The sequence below is a fragment of the Ranitomeya imitator genome, chromosome 9, assembly GCF_032444005.1.
Source record: "Ranitomeya imitator isolate aRanImi1 chromosome 9, aRanImi1.pri, whole genome shotgun sequence".
NCBI lineage: Eukaryota > Metazoa > Chordata > Amphibia > Anura > Dendrobatidae > Ranitomeya > Ranitomeya imitator.
Genome location: NC_091290.1, coordinates 35,351,861 through 35,367,806, shown reverse-complemented (window position 1 = coordinate 35,367,806; position 15,946 = coordinate 35,351,861). Strand labels below are relative to the sequence as shown.

Sequence of the window (15,946 nt, the reverse complement as noted above, 5' to 3'; positions counted from 1 at the left end):
GTCTTGAAACGAACTCTATCTTGCATCCCGAGGATACAACTTCCCTGACTCATGCGTCCTCTAGTGAGGAGATCCAGACATCCCTGAAGAAGAGGAGACGGCCGCCCAGACTGGGAGGTAGGCTGGGGACTAGTCGAGAGTCATGCCGAGGTGGTTCTTCCAGTCCTGGACCTGGAGGATCTACCCTGGGGAGTAGCGAGGACGCCAGGAAGGAGTGGGCCTAAAGGATACCGTCTTCTTCTCTTGACGTGCCTGAGGCCTCTGTTGCTGCTGGGAAAAGGAGTTTGATGTCACGAAGCGATGAAAAGACCGAAACTGACATCTAGGAGGAGGGCGACGAGGCTTGACCTGGGGAAGAAGATAACTTGTGCCCCCTGTGGCGTCCTTAATGATTTGGTCCAGCTTAGAACCAAAGAGACGAGACCCCTGAAACGGCAGGCTGGTAAGGGATTTTTTAGAAGACAAATCCGCCTGCCAGGCCTTAAGCCAAACGGTCCGGCGGATGGCAACCACGTTGCTGGACGCCTGAGCCGCACAAGACGCGGCATCCAGGGAGGCGGAGACCAGATATTCACCAGCGTGAGAAATCTGGTTGGCAAGTTCCGCCAGCTGTCCGGATGGAGCCCTGTCCAGAATGCCCTGACGGAGCTGTTTGGCCCATCTGGATATGAATTTTGAAACCCAAGTGGAAGCAAAGGTCGGACAAAGACTAGCTGAGGCCGCTTCAAAGGCTGACATCGCGAAAGATTCTATGACTCTTTCGTTAGAATCCTTCAGAGATGCTCCTCCGGACAGTGGGAGGACCGTGTTGGTGGACAGTCTGGAAACTGGAAGATCCACCGAAGGAGAAGCAGTCCAATTAGCGGTGAGCTCTGGAGAAAAGGGATATAAAACGCCAAGTCGCTTTCCTCTCTGAAAGCGTCTGGTCGGGTTCTCTCTTTCTCTGGTCATAATCTCCTCGAATTCCGGGTGAGGAGCGAAAAACTTGAAAGGTGGTTTAGCCCGTCTAAACGAAACTGCCTGATCTGCGGGTTCCGTAGAGGACTCCTTGATGCCACAGGTTAGATTTATCGCTCCAATGAGATTCTGAACCATATCCCTCATGGTAGCGATTTGGTTTGAATCCAGCTCCGAAACATCCTCCGAAGACGCATCTGAGAACGCCTCGCCTGACTCAGGGGAGGAGGACCGGGGGGAAGTCGACCGCAAAGAAGGACCGTGTGGTGAGATGGAGTGAGAAGAGGACTCAGACCGGCGTTCCTGTCTGAACCTTCTGCAGCTTATAATGGAGGGCTCCGACGGAGGTTCCTGCGACCCGCTGGCTACTGCGGGGTTCTGCAGGGGTAATCGGTCCAGCACGGACACCAGAGTTTGAGACACCCGTGTTAGATCCGCGACCGATTGTGGCAGAGAGGAAACCCAGCCTGGGGTGGGGGTATCACTCTCAAGCGGAGCGGCCGGGGGATCCTGGGCGGTGGGAACAATCGGGTTGCTGCAGGCCTGACAGAGTGGAGAGGACTGACCTGAGGGAAGTTTGCAGTTACAAGACGAACATGCAAAGTATTTGACTAAGGCAGAGGAATTAGAAGAAGAAGTAGGAGGACGAGAGCGGCCCCCTTTAGAGGTAGACATTGTGAAAAGGTCCCTGAAGAAAATGCCAGAGGGTTAGGGGACAGGGGGGCAGAGGGGAGTGTCAGTCTGCAGTGCAGCTACTCACGCAGACGAAGCGGTTCCAGATGAAGGACACAGCCCAGCTTGAAGATGGTCCCTCAGGGAAGAAAATCCTTTCTCAGAAGGTAATGCGGATCCTGCAGTAGTGCAGCCAAAGGGCTCTGGGACCCGTAGTCGTCCACTGCAGCGCACAGAGAGACGTGCGTGGGCTAAGGCAATTGTCCACGCCGGGTGCAGTAAGATGGCGCCGGTGGGCGGAGCAACGCCGAGGGCTGATGGTCGAGCGGGAGAAAAGCCCGCCGAGTAAAGGGAAAGTGGGCGGAGAGGTGTCGCCGGTAGTAGGCCCCAGGAGAAGCTAGATTAAAGATCGGCGACCGCGTGAGAGGGCCGCGGTGCCGTCGCTGCCCGGCTGGAAGGTGCGGCATCTGGATAGCGGTACGGCAGCCTGCGAAATCGCCGCATAGCAGGGGGAAGCGCTTCTGCCGGAGGTAGGCCCAAGGGAAGCCGGGACCTAAATTAGGAAGGCGGCGACCGCCGGAGAGGGTCGCGGCGATGCTTCGTGCGGTCGCAGGAAAATTACAGCCTTACAGCCAGCCGCGCTGGACCCCCGCGCAGGGAGAGAAAGTGCTGCAAAAGTAGCGATCTGCGATTCCCGGGACCCCTTTAGGAAAGCAGACCAGGGCAAAAGATGGCCTGGAAATCGGCAAGAAAAGGTAAACCAGGGGACCCCCGGGCTAGGAATACTCACCTAAAAACATCCCACGTCGTCGGTTACTAACCTCAAAGGAAAAGTATCCATGGAGCTGATGATGGACGTCCTCGTCTCCTCCAACCGACAGGCTCTGGTGGGCGAGTGGGTGGGGGACGGAGCCAGGACCGGACTTCGGAGCACGCTTGTGTGCTAGGCTCTTGGTCCTGGAGAGGGATCTATGAGGATACGGGGTGGCAGTACACGCCGTACTCATAGTCCGCTTGTGGGACTACAGGTGTGACTGTTCACCCTGTATCCCTTCCGGAAAACCTGAAAACAAACGACGCACATTGAGGTAAATAAGGGTCTAATGAAAGACCTGTGTCTACCTCCTACTGACACTAAAGGTACCGTCACACTAGACGATATCGCTAGCGATCCGTGACGTTGCAGCGTCCTCGCTAGCGATATCGTCCAGTGTGACAGGCAGCAGCGATCAGGCCCCTGCTGTGATGTCGCTGGTCGGGGAAGAAAGTCCAGAACTTTATTTCGTCGCTGGACTCCCCGTAGACATCGCTGAATCGGCGTGTGTGACACCGATTCAGCGATGTCTTCGCTGGTAACCAGGGTAAACATCGGGTAACTAAGCGCAGGGCCGCGCTTAGTAACCCGATGCTTACCCTGGTTACCATCGTTAAAGTAAGAAAAACAACCGCTACATACTTACCTACCGCTGTCTGTCCCCGGCGCTCTGCTTCTCTGGTCTGGCTGTGAGCACAGCGGCCGGAAAGCAGAGCGGTGACGCTTTCCGGCTGCCCGGCGCTCACAGCCAGACCAGAGAAGCAGAGCGCCGAGGACAGACAGCGGTAGGTAAGTATGTAGCGGTTGTTTTTTTTACTTTAACGATGGTAACCAGGGTAAGCATCGGGTTACTAAGCGCGGCCCTGCGCTTAGTTACCCGATGTTTACCCTGGTTACCGGGGACCTCGGGATCGTTGGTCGCTGGAGAGCTGTCTGTGTGACAGCTCTCCAGCGACCAAACAGCGACGCTGCAGCGATCCGGATCGTTGTCTGTATCGCTGCAGCGTCGCTTAGTGTGACGGTACCTTTAGCTAAACTGGAGTGCATAATGCCAGTCGGTGGGGTGTACACTGCAGAGGAGGAGCTAACTTTTTTTGCGCATAGTGTCAGCCTCCTAGTGGCAGCAGCATACACCCATGGTTCCTGTGTCTCCAATGAGAGGCAATAAAGAAATCAATATTACACATGGAAATAAGCAACTCTGTAATAAATAGAATCAGTGAGATCGGCTTCTTTCTCCACCATGACTGATTATTCATACTAAATACAAAGGTAAAATCTGATTTCAGTGAAGACACATTTCCCCATTATAGGGATAGGAGATGGCAGTTGGTGCTTTTAAAGTTTTATTGAGGAGCTAGAGGCCGACAGACATTCTACTGCACGTCCTCCATAGAACTTTACGAGCACAAACTGTCACCTCCTATCTCAGTAATGGGAAAGTCTGTCTTCACCGAAAACAGATTTTACCCATGAATGGAGAATGCTGGGTAATAGTAAGTTGAATATCACATTTGCCTACCTAGTATCAGGTGGAGTTTGGCATCTGTCTGGAAGGCGTAATGAAGGGTCACAAGGAAGGGGCTCTGCCTCACGTGCTCCAGGACCGTGCGCTCCGTTCTTGTGTGCTCCGCAGTCTTCTCCTTCTGGACCAGCGCTGCTTTGCGCAGAACCTTCATGGCATAGAGACGTTTTGCATCTGGGCCAGTTACTTTACGTACAAGGAAAACTTTCCCATATGCTGCAAGAGGAAAGAAAAACAAATATTACATGAGCAGAAGTGAGAGTAGATTTTTTTTTTACATTTTAATATTTCATTTTGTATGATAATAATGTTAAACCGTATGTCATGTAGTGAAGCAATTAGGCTACTTTCACACTGGCGTTTTTTGCCAGACGTCGCAATGCGTCGTTTATGGCAAAAAAACGCATCCTACAAAGTTGTTTGCAGGATGCGTTTTTGCCCCATAGATTAACATTAGCGACGCATTGCCACATGTCGCAACCGTCGTGCGACGATTGCGCCGTGTTGTGGCGGACCGCCGGGAGCAAAAAACGTTACATGTAACGTTTTTTGCTCCTGACGGACCGCTTTTTCCGACCGCGCATGCGCGGCCGGAACTCCGCCCCCACCTCCCCGCACCTTACAATGGGGCAGCGGATGCACCAGAGAAATGCATCCGCTGCACCCGTTGTGCAGTGCGTCAAACGCTAGCGTCGGAATCTCTGCCCGACACATTGCGACGGGGAGATTCCGACGCTAGTGTGAAAGTAGCCTTATCAAGGTACACAAGTCTTAAGGAAAATAGAAAAAATTGGAGTCCGGCTCAACAGGACCAGATTTTCCTTTTCTTTTTGTTTTTCAAAAGAAATTATAGTGCATACAAAAGAAAAAAATTACATGGTCGACATGACCCAGTCGACGCGTTTCGACTGCACTAAGCAGTCTTACTCATGACTTTTGTATGCACTATAATTTCTTTTGAAAAAGAAAAGGAAAATCCAGTCCTGTTGAGCCGAACTCCATTTTTTTCTATTTTCCTTGATGTGAGGCCAGGGCGATGCTGGAGTCTGAGCCCCAGGTTGATTGAGCATGGAGCAACTGGGTGAGCTGGAATCAAGCTTCTACACAAGTCTTAAGCCTGGTTCACTAGTGACCAAGTATTTCCACAGAATCCGAAAAGCCCCCAATATTCAGCTCTGTCTGCATCAATTACAGTCATGGACCAAGAAAGCATGATATAATGGTCATTATTATAATATATATATATATATATATATATATATATATATATATATATAAATAATGGACATTACACATCGGCTCTTACCTCCAGTGCCCAGGATTTTTAGCAGTTCAAAGTCTTCCATCCCAACTTTATCTTCATGTTCTGTTAGATTCACTATAACAAAAAAATAATGAAACAAATAAGACTTTTTTTTTACTTAAATGCATGCTTTTGGGTCTAAAAAACAATAATTTTGCAATTACCGGTAGGTTTCATTAAAAAATTGTAGCCCATCTATTACCGGCTGAAGAGTTAATTGAGAATCTGTCAGTGAGCTCTGCTGGTCTAATGGTTGAGTTTGCAAGGCAATGTTTATAATTTGTGTTTTTGTAGCGTTTCAGCAAATCTTGATCTCTTGGCAGTAAAAAAGCGGCGTCCAAAACACCCATTTTGCAGCACTCTCACTGCATTTTTTGCCGCGTGTTTTGGAGCGGATTACTTGGGTGACTTGTCTACAGTGCATGTTTTATAAGGTCAGTTTTAGCCACCAAAAAACGCTGCAAAAACACTTAGTTGCGTTTTTGCACTTTCTCACTGCTTTCCATGGGTAAAAAAAACTGCAAAAGAAATTTAAAAAACACTGAAGTTTTCCAAGTCCGTCACGAAAAATAAAACATGCGTGCGCGTGAGATTTCTAAAACTTCATTGCTTTTGCTGATACTGTAAAAAAAAAAAAAAAAAAACTACTTTAAACTAGCATTAAAAAATGCGGCAAAAAAAAAAAAGCAATGTGTGAACACAGCCTAACTCTTGCCTCTAACTTTATCAAAGTTGAACGTAAAAGAGAATTAATTGCAAAAATGTTTTGGTTTTTTTCCCAAAATGTATGCATTAAAAAAAATTAATAAAGGTGGACAGTGCTTGCTGTTAGTGTTGACAGGTTGTTCTGAAAACTTTAAAAAAAATATCCCAAATTGGAAAACAAAGCGGAGACAGAAAGGCATTCTTACTACCTAGACGGGACGTGAAGCCTCTGCCTTCCTATGTCTGCGTATTCCTCTGATTCCTGCAACTGCAATATACGATGCCCATATATTTTCCAAGGTATTATATCTAGGTTTTCTTCTGGGCTTAGATGAATCGCAGCTTCCGTACTAGCCGTTATACACACAATGCTAAATGAAAAGTGAACGCTAATTTGCATTAGTTAGTTACATAAATAGCATCACGAGGAAGCAGGCAGGGAATAGATAAGAGCCGCTTATTCTCATCTGTATTTTCTATGAGAAACAGATGCTTACAATAAAAGATACAGTAGCAAGAACAGTAAGTGAGCGCTTTGGAGATACCTATACTTCTGCAATGATTATAGGGCTGGTCTAGGTTTGGGATGAAAGTCTGCAGCCACTCTAAAGTCTGCGCACTTTTCAAACCTCACAGCGCCTGCACCATACGGTGCCGATGTTGGGAGCGAGCGGCCAAGTTTGCCCATTTACAGCCACATTCAAAGTAGACATGCGCGGCCTCACTCAATTCACTTGGACCATTCCCCCTGCAAATGTGTTCCAGATCATCAATATTTCCAAGATGCGTTACTCTGACTTATTGTTTAGCTAGAGGAAACAAGTTAATGCCTTGCAAACTCAAGTGATTGCTTGTTACTCGCTGCCACTGTAAAGTGACGACCCGGGCCCTCTGTTTAGCCCTAACCTTAATTTACAGAAATCTCTGCAATGGATCTGCATGTGATCATACACAAACAGCAGACCAATGGGGTCCGTACGACATAACAAGGGTCTTTTGGAAATGAAGCAAAGCACTGGACACGAAACTCTTAACATCCCCTGCAAATGTGGCAAAGTGTGACGTCATGCTCTTTCCTGACACTATGCTCGTTCCCGACACCATGCTCGTTCCCGACGTCATGCTTGTTCCCAACGCCATGCTCGTTCCCGACGTCATGCTCGTTCCCGACGCCATGCTCGTTCCGGATGCCATGCTCGTTCCCGACGTCATACTCGTTCCCGACGCCATGCTCGTTCCCGACGTCATACTCGTTCCCGACGCCATGCTGGTTCCCGACGTCTTGCTTGTTCCTGACGCCATGCTCGTTCCCGACGCCATGCTCGCTCCCGACGCCATGCTCGCTCCCGACGCCATGCTCGTTTCCGACGTCATGCTCTTTCCCGACGCCATGCTCGCTTCCGAAGTTATGCTCGTTCCCGACGTCATGCTCGTTCCCGACGCCATGCTCGTTCCCGACGCCATGCTCGTTTCCGACGCCATGCTCGTTCCCGACGTCATGCTCGTTCCCGACGCCATGCTCGTTCCCGACGCCATGCTCGTTCCCGACGTTATGCTCGTTCCCGACGTCATGCTCGTTCCCGACGCCATGCTCGTTCCCGACGCCATGCTCGTTTCCGACGTCATGCTCTTTCCCGACGCCATGCTCGCTTCCGACGTTATGCTCGTTCCCGACGTCATGCTCGTTCCCGACGCCATGCTCGTTCCCGACGCCATGCTCGTTTCCGACGCCATGCTCGTTCCCGACGCCACGCTCGTTCCCGACGCCACGCTCGTTCCCGACGCCACGCTCGTTCCCGACGTTATGCTCGTTCCCGACGTCATGCTCGTTCCCGACGCCATGCTCGTTCCCGACGCCATGCTCGTTCCCGATGCCATGCTCGTTCCCGACGCCATGCTAGTTCCGGATGCCATGCTCGTTCCCGACGTCATGCTCGTTCCTGACGCCATGCTGGTTCCCGACATCTTGCTTGTTCCTGACGTCATGCTCTTTCCCGACGCTATGCTCGTTCCCGACGCCATGCTCGTTCCCGACGCCATGCTAGTTCCGGATGCCATACTAGTTCCGGATGCCATGCTAGTTCCCGACGCCATGCTGGTTCCCGATGCCATGCTCGTTCCTGACGTCTTGCTTGTTCCTGACGTCATGCTCTTTCCCGACGCCATGCTCGTTTCCGACGCTATGCTCGTTCCCGATGTCATGCTCGTTCCCGACGCCATGCTCGTTCCCGACGCCATGCTCGTTCCTGACGCCATGCTCGTTCCTGACACCATGCTTGTTCATGACGTCATGCTCGTTCCTCTCCAACAACATCTCCATTTGACACTCCACTAGGGATGAAACCTAAAGATTTCTGAAAAACACTCTACTCTGACCATACAGGTGACTGTTGGATTATTGGGTTTATTGAACTTTATTGAAAGTTCTAGTTAGCAGATGCGGCTTCTGCCGACTGCAACAGCCGATGGCTCTCAACGGGTTTCCTGCTCTTGTTTTTCGCCGTGGCCCAGCAGATTTGGGCAGCAGTGTCACCATTGCTAAAGCTAAATTTCCCAAAAATGACATCAAGCCTGACGGTACATTCACAGAGTTTGCAACCTGCTGTGATTTTTTAGAGTTAACATGTCTTGTTTCTTGTTCATGTGCTTCTGCTATAGCATTTTGGATCCTAAATTTTACCCTCATCCTGACCTTGTTCCTGATTATCCCTGTGGTTTTCCTTTCTGCCTTGGATCCCCAGCTAATTGCTTGTTTCATCTTCCAATATACCACACTCTGATTATCTCCTCTTCTCCTGTCACCTTCAACCCACGACCTTCCTGGGGATCGAGCCTGAGTGTCCTCCTCTAACAAAGTGAACACCTTCTTGCAAGGGTGAAGGCTGAAGATCAGGAGATTCCTTTGACTCCCATTAGTGTCAAATGAATTGTAACTATAGTCTATGGGACTATTCACAATCTCCGTGACCGAGCAGTCCATGGAAAATCGCAGACACATCTAATTTTGATCTGAACGTCTGATCAATATCAGAAACGCAAGTGTATCGGTCCGAGAAAAATATCGGATGTCATTAAAATGCAGTCAGATTTACAAGGACATTCACATAAGAGAAGGTGGAGAAACTTTTTTCTCCAAGTACTAGAAAAAGGGAAGACACTCTGATCAAAATAAATCGGTCTGTTTTTCTCGTACTTGAGACTGAAGCCTTACTCTGTAGTTCCTGTTATGATAGGCAATTCAGTAACACAATGTACAAAGCGATCAGAGCACATACAGTGATCTGACAATAACCCAAAATAATAGAACGAGCTCTGAGACGTGGAAACTCTGTAGACCGCAATTCCTGATCCTCTCCAAACACAACTAGAGGCAGCTGTGGATTGCGCCTAACGCTCCCTATGCAACTCGGCACAGCCTGAGAAACTAACTAGCCTGAAGATAGAAAAATAAGCCTACCTTGCCTCAGAGAAATACCCCAAAGGAAAAGGCAGCCCCCCACATATAATGACTGTGAGTAAGATGAAAAGACAAACGTAGGGATGAAATAGATTCAGCAAAGTGAGGCCCGATATTCTAGACAGAACGAGGATAGGAAAGATAACTTTGCGGTCTACACAAAACCCTAAAGAAAACCACGCAAAGGGGGCAAAAAGACCCTCCGTACCGAACTAACGGCACGGAGGTACACCCTTTGCGTCCCAGAGCTTCCAGCAAAACAAATAGACAAGCTGGACAGAAAAAATAGCAACAAATAGCAAAGAAGCACTTAGCTATGCAGAGCAGCAGGCCACAGGAATGATCCAGAGAAACACAAGTCCAACACTGGAACATTGACAGGAAGCATGGATCAAAGCATCAGGTGGAGTTAAGTAGAGAAGCAGCTAACGACCTCACCAGATCACCTGAGGGAGGAAACTCAGAAGCTGCAGTACCACTTTCCTCCACAAACGGAAGCTCCCAGAGAGAACCAGCCGAAGTACCACTTGTGACCACAGGAGTGAACTCTGCCACAGAATTCACAACAAGTTCCCCTCTTCTATCTGAACCCTATATTTTGCCAAAGCATATTTGAGAACTTTGCTGGAAGTGGCTCCATGATCAGACTACATAGATTTGGTTTCTTCTCAAGACTGTTTGTAAATTAACATTATTTTTGCATAGATTCCAAACAGTGCCACCGCCGATATCTCATTTTCAGGGTATGTGCACACGTCAGGTTTTTTTCCTGACAAAATCCTGAGAATTCTGCCAGAAATCCGCATTTTTTTCTGCGCGGATTTCTCGCGGAATTTGCGCGTTTTTTGCGCGTTGTTTGCGCGGATTTTTTGCGGATTTTTAGCGTTTTTTTTTTTCCTGAATGTCCTTTTTGCCATGGAATCCGCAAAAAATCCGCAAAAAGAATGAGCATGTCCGTTCTTTTTGCGGAATGCGTTTTTTTTGCGGAAAAAAAACGCTAACATATGCACAAAAAATGCGGAATGCATTCTAAAAGATAGGATGCATAATGTTAGCATTTTTTTAAGCGGATTTATAGCGTTTTTATAGCGAAATTCCGCAAAAAAACGCTAAAAATCCGGACGTGTGCACATACCCTAAAGAGTGCAGGTTGGCTCTCTTGACATGTCTATCTTAGTGAAAACCAGCACAGCCTCCAACTTTTTCTTAGACGTCTATGTAATGCCTTTCCTCTGTAGATCCTCCTACAAATGTATGATAAAATTGGGAATGATCTATCAAGCCAAAAGCTCTCTCTCCTGATTCACCCATACAAATGAACGATCCAGCCGTGCACTTGTGTTTCCTATGAGACTGGAACCGGGGCTGCTCCTTCCCCATCCACCGTTTCCATGCAGCACATCTGTGCCGGGTGTTGCACCCAACTAATCCGATACTGATGACCTTATCTTAAGGACAGGTCATCAATACGATAGAACCTATCAACTCCTTTAGGCCGGGCAACACAGGCAACTTGTATGTCTAAGTTCCCTTGCGAGGTGACCTCATTCACTTGTATTGAGCTGCAATGTAGCGGCAACATCTAGAGATGTTGCAGCCAAAGTTGCTGCGTAACCCCAGAATTAAGGAAATTGTTTCTTGAAAACAACCCCTGCGAACATGTCTCATTAGGACAAATAAATCTGAGCTTACGCAAGGGACAATTCAGCAAGCAGTTGAAGTAGGAGTTCACGGAAAAACTGCTCGAGATGTCACAAACAACATTTTTGTGCAATTCTTAGATACACTGCGACTTTAGAAATTTTTATGCCAGTTGTGGCCAATTTCCTTCAATTTTTTTAAAAAGTGGATGACGCCATGAAGTGTTCAAATGGCGCCAATAAATTCATTGTAATTTGTGCTGCAAATTACAATGATTTACGCTCGCTCTTCACTGGAGTGCATTTTTTACGGTGGCACATGGCAACTTGAAAGATGCACCAAATTAAGAGGTGTTGTGTCAGTTAATGAATTTTGCACATCTTACTCCACGGACATTTCATCAAGGCTGGTGTAAAAAATACCACTCGAGATGAATTGGGGAAAGAGTGTAAACACTGAACTCCATTCACTTGCACCATGCTGCAGCGTAACAGCAGCATACAGCAATCTTTAGCAACCTGTGGTGCGGCCAAAGTCACTGAGTTGCAGCCAAAAAGTGTCTATAACCAATAAGTACATACATGCTAGCCACCTTAGGGAGAGACCCAAGTTGGGCTAAATGTAGCGGGACGAAAGAGACCGAAAAGCCCTCTACTTAAAGGAAATACATAGTGGATGCTTTCCTGAAACGGAAAGTACTTGCAAGCAGCATAATACAAAGAATAGCAGGTTTACCCAGAATCCTTTGCAGTAGGCGGAGCTATGCAAATCATCTCTTTCCACCCCTGTCTAATCCACAGCGCTTGGAATCGCCAAGCGTGCAATGCTGCGGATTAGTTTCTAAATTTACACAGCCAACCAATTCAATAAGCACATTCACTGGACAAGGCGAAAGCTCATCAAGAGAATGCCAAGAGTGTGCAAAACAGTCATCGAAGCAAAAGGTGGCTACGTTGAAGAACCTAAAATATAAGACATATTTTCAGCTGTTTCACACTTTTTTGTTAAGTATATAATTCCACATGTGTTAATTCATAGTTTTGATGCCTTCAGTGTGACTTTACAATTTTCATAGTCATGGAAATACAGACAAATCTTTAAATGAGAAGGGGTGTCCAAACTTTTGGCCTGTACTGTATATATATATATTTTTTTTATCAATTGGTCTGACATACCCTGCCCCCTGCATACAGGTTTAATCATATTCTTTTGCATTTTTGTAATTACCGTATTTTTCGGACTATAAGACGCACTTTTTCCCCCCCAAAAAATGTGAGGAAAATGGGGGGTGCGTCTTATAGTTGGAATGCAGGCTTACCGGCAGTGGTGTGGTGGCGGCAGAGGTGCTGAGGCGCAGTGAGCGGTATGACGTGAGCGGGGTCCCTTCCACAGGTGAGGTGACGCAGCAACCCGGTATCCAAGGTAAGCAGCAGAGCCGGGTGAATCAGATTTATCGGTGGCCATCTTCCTGAGGCCGTGTGTGCGCAGATGGAGTACTCTGCTTCCCGGGGCTTCAGGAAAATGGCCGCGCGTGTGCAGCTGGAGATCGCGGCGGCCATTTTCCTGAAGCCGAGATCTAAATCTGCGAACTCGGCTTCAGGAAAATGGCGCCTCATCATCCCCGCACCTCTGCCGCCACCAAAGAACTGCTGCAACCCCCCCCTCCATAGAAACCAGACCGTGGCGTCGCCCACCTAAACAGGAAGGGATCCTGCTCAGGTGCACACCATATCGCCGACCGCATCACCGCATCTCTGCCGACACCATGCCTCTTGTGACCCTGCTCTACCACTGCCAGCCCTCAGGTAAGATACTGTAAATTCGGACAATAAGACGGACCCCCATCTTATTAAAAAAAATCTTTTTTTCTGCAACTTTCACTCCAAATTTGGGTGCGTCTTATAGTCCGAAAAATGGAATTCATTGTTTTTATCATGTATCTTTGATTGTGTAACTGTTGTGTCATTCTTGTCTTATATGCTAATAAAATAATTTAATAATTTTTTTGTGTTTGACGAATATAGTTTCACATTTGCGTCTATGTGTGCAACGTATCATCCGCAACCACAAACGCATGCAAAAACATATGCTAACACAGCTTTTTTTTTTCTGCATCAGCTTACGCATGATGGCAAAAAAGCGCTGCGTGTGCGTGCAGTTGTATGTGTTTTTTGCCTGCGTTTCCATTTTTTATGCGCATGCGTTCGATATTTCAAGGAGGGCGTGTCTCAATGGACGTGTCTCAATCAGTTCCTGAACATGCGCAGTCCAAAGTACGCATGCGTTCCCATAGACAGTAATGCGTTTTTAACTCACTCATCCTCATGCCTGTGCATATTTGACAAATTTTTGACGCTTCCAAAAATGCAACATGTTGCGTTCGCCAGACCCCACCGCACACCGCGAAACGACGCATGCGCAAGCAAATGCAGGCGAACGCATGCAAACAGATGTACCTGAGTCCACAATGTAAGAGATATGAAAACACAACGCATGTGGATGTATGCGTCAGAAATAGTGATGAGTGAATATATTCGTTACTCGAGATTTCCCGAGCACGCTCAGGGGTCCTCCAAGTATTTTTTAGTGCTCTGAGTTTTAGTTTTTCTTGCCGCAGCTGAATGATTTACATCTGATAGCCAGCATAAGTATATGTGGGGATTCCCTAGCAATCAGGCAACCCCCACATGTACTTCTGCTGGCTAACAGATGTAAATCATTCAGCTGCGGCAAGAAAAACTGAATCTCCTAGCACAAAAAAATACTTGGAGGACCCCCGTGCATGCTCGAGAAATCTCGAGTAACGAGTATATTCGCTCATCACTAGTCAGAAACACTGCGGACACAACCGCAAATTTGAAGCCGGCCTTAGTGAAACATAATATCAACTGGTTCAACCAATGGCCTATGAAAAGGTGTCTCATTACCAAGGTGCCACATAAGAAACATTTCATGATGGGTAAAACCAGCGAACTGTCTCAAGACCTTTGCAACCTTATTGTTGAAAAACATACTGATGGCACTGGTTACAGAAGAATTCCAAACTACTGAAGGTTCCAGTGAGTAGTTTTGGAACCATAAATCGGAAGTGGAAAGAACATCCTTTCACCATAAACCGGCCACGATCAGGTGCTCCCCACAAGATTTCAGACAGAGGAGTGAAATGAATTATCAGAAGGCTTGTCCAAGAGCCAAGGACCACCTGTGGAAAGCTACAGAAAGACCTGGAATCAGCAGGTACAATTGTTTTCACAGAAAACATTAAGTAATGCACTCAACCTCCATGGCCTGTATGCACGTTCACCACATAAGACTCCATTGCTGAACAAAAAGCATGTTCAAGCAAGATTAAAGTTTGCTCAACAACATTTAGACAAGCATTTGAAATACTGGGAGAATATAGTCTTGACAGATGTGACCAAAATTCAACTCTTTGTAGGTCACAATACACACCATGTTTGGAGGTCAAAAGACCTTGCATATCACTCCAAAAACACGAAGTAATGTAATGGTGTTGGGCTGTTTTTCAGCATATGGCACAGGCAAACTTCAGGTAATTAAAGGATGATAGATCATAGGACAAATGTACTGAGACACTTTTGATAAAAATCTGCTGCCATCTACCAAGATTATGAAGATGAAACAAACGTGGACATTTCAGCAATACAATGATCCCAAACACACAGCCAAGAAAACTCTCAATTGGTTTCAGAGAAAGAAAATAAAGCTGCTAGTATGGCTAAGGCTAAGTTCACACTGCGCTAGCAGCAGCCCGTTCAGCACATACACTAACGGGCTGCTGCTAGCGCAAGTGCCGACGTTTGCATCGCGCTAGCGCAGATAGAGCATCTGCTAGCTCTATCTGCGCTAGCAGTGATGGACCCGGAAACTCTGCAGCCCTCGTCTCCGGGTCCGTCACTCAATGACGGCACATCCCTAGCGCACGCCCATTGTCGGCGTGCGCTAGCGATGCGTCCGACATTGCTGTCAATGGCGGCCGTAACGGACTACGTTACACCGCGTTTATGCCGCGGTGTAACGTAGTCCGTCTAACGGACTGCCTAGACGCAGTGTGAATCCGGCCTAAGCCAATCCCCGGACCTGATTCCAACAGAAAATTTATGGAAAGAACTAAAGCTCAGAGTTCATAGAAGGAACTCACGGGACCTTCAGGATTTGAGAAGTGTTTGTGTGAAAGAATGGGCTAAAATCACACCTGAGCAATGCCTGTGACTAGTTTCTCCATACAGGTGGCGTCTTGAACCTGTGATCACCAACAAAAGCTTTTGTATGTAAATATTAATTGCGGTACATTTCAGTAAGCGTGTTCAATACTTTAATGTATGGACAGCTTTGTATTGATTTCTTTGCCTGTGTGGAATGGATGGGTGGTTACCGACATCTGGTGAGGTTTCTTTGCCCGTGTGGAATGGATGGGTGGTTACCGACATCTGGTGAGAATTTCAGGACAATAGCATCTTTAAATATGTATTTACTTAGAAAATTGGTGAAGTGTTCAATAGTTATTTCACCTACTGTATATATACTCACACACACAGATATATATATATATATATATATATATATATATATATACACATATATATACTAGCTATTGAACCCGTTCTACGCCCGGGTGGCGAGCATTTATATTGGTATATGGTCTCCATCCTGGTATGTGCTGCTCCATCCTGCGTCCCCATCCTGTCATGTGCTGCACCCATCCTGCATCCCCATCCTTTCATGTGCTGCACCCATCCTGCGCCCCCATCCTGTCATGTGCTGCACCCATCCTGCGCCCCCATCCTGTCATGTGCTGCACCCATCCTGTGTCCCCATCCTGTCATGTGCTGCACCCATCCTGCGTCCGCA

The 15,946-nt window shown here is 47.4% G+C and overlaps 1 protein-coding gene across 1 annotated transcript in view; it reads right to left on the bottom strand.

The window, feature by feature from the left end:
- LOC138648882 (ribosomal protein S6 kinase alpha-4-like) overlaps window positions 1-15,946 on the bottom strand; it is a 73,340-nt gene that overhangs the window by 45,096 nt on the left and 12,298 nt on the right. Inside the window, exons 2-3 of the mRNA XM_069738849.1 lie at window positions 5,275-5,346; window positions 3,966-4,184 (exon numbers count right to left, since the gene is read on the bottom strand). Coding sequence (XP_069594950.1) covers window positions 3,966-4,184; window positions 5,275-5,346 — 291 coding nt within the window. The remainder of the gene's footprint in view (window positions 1-3,965; window positions 4,185-5,274; window positions 5,347-15,946) is intronic.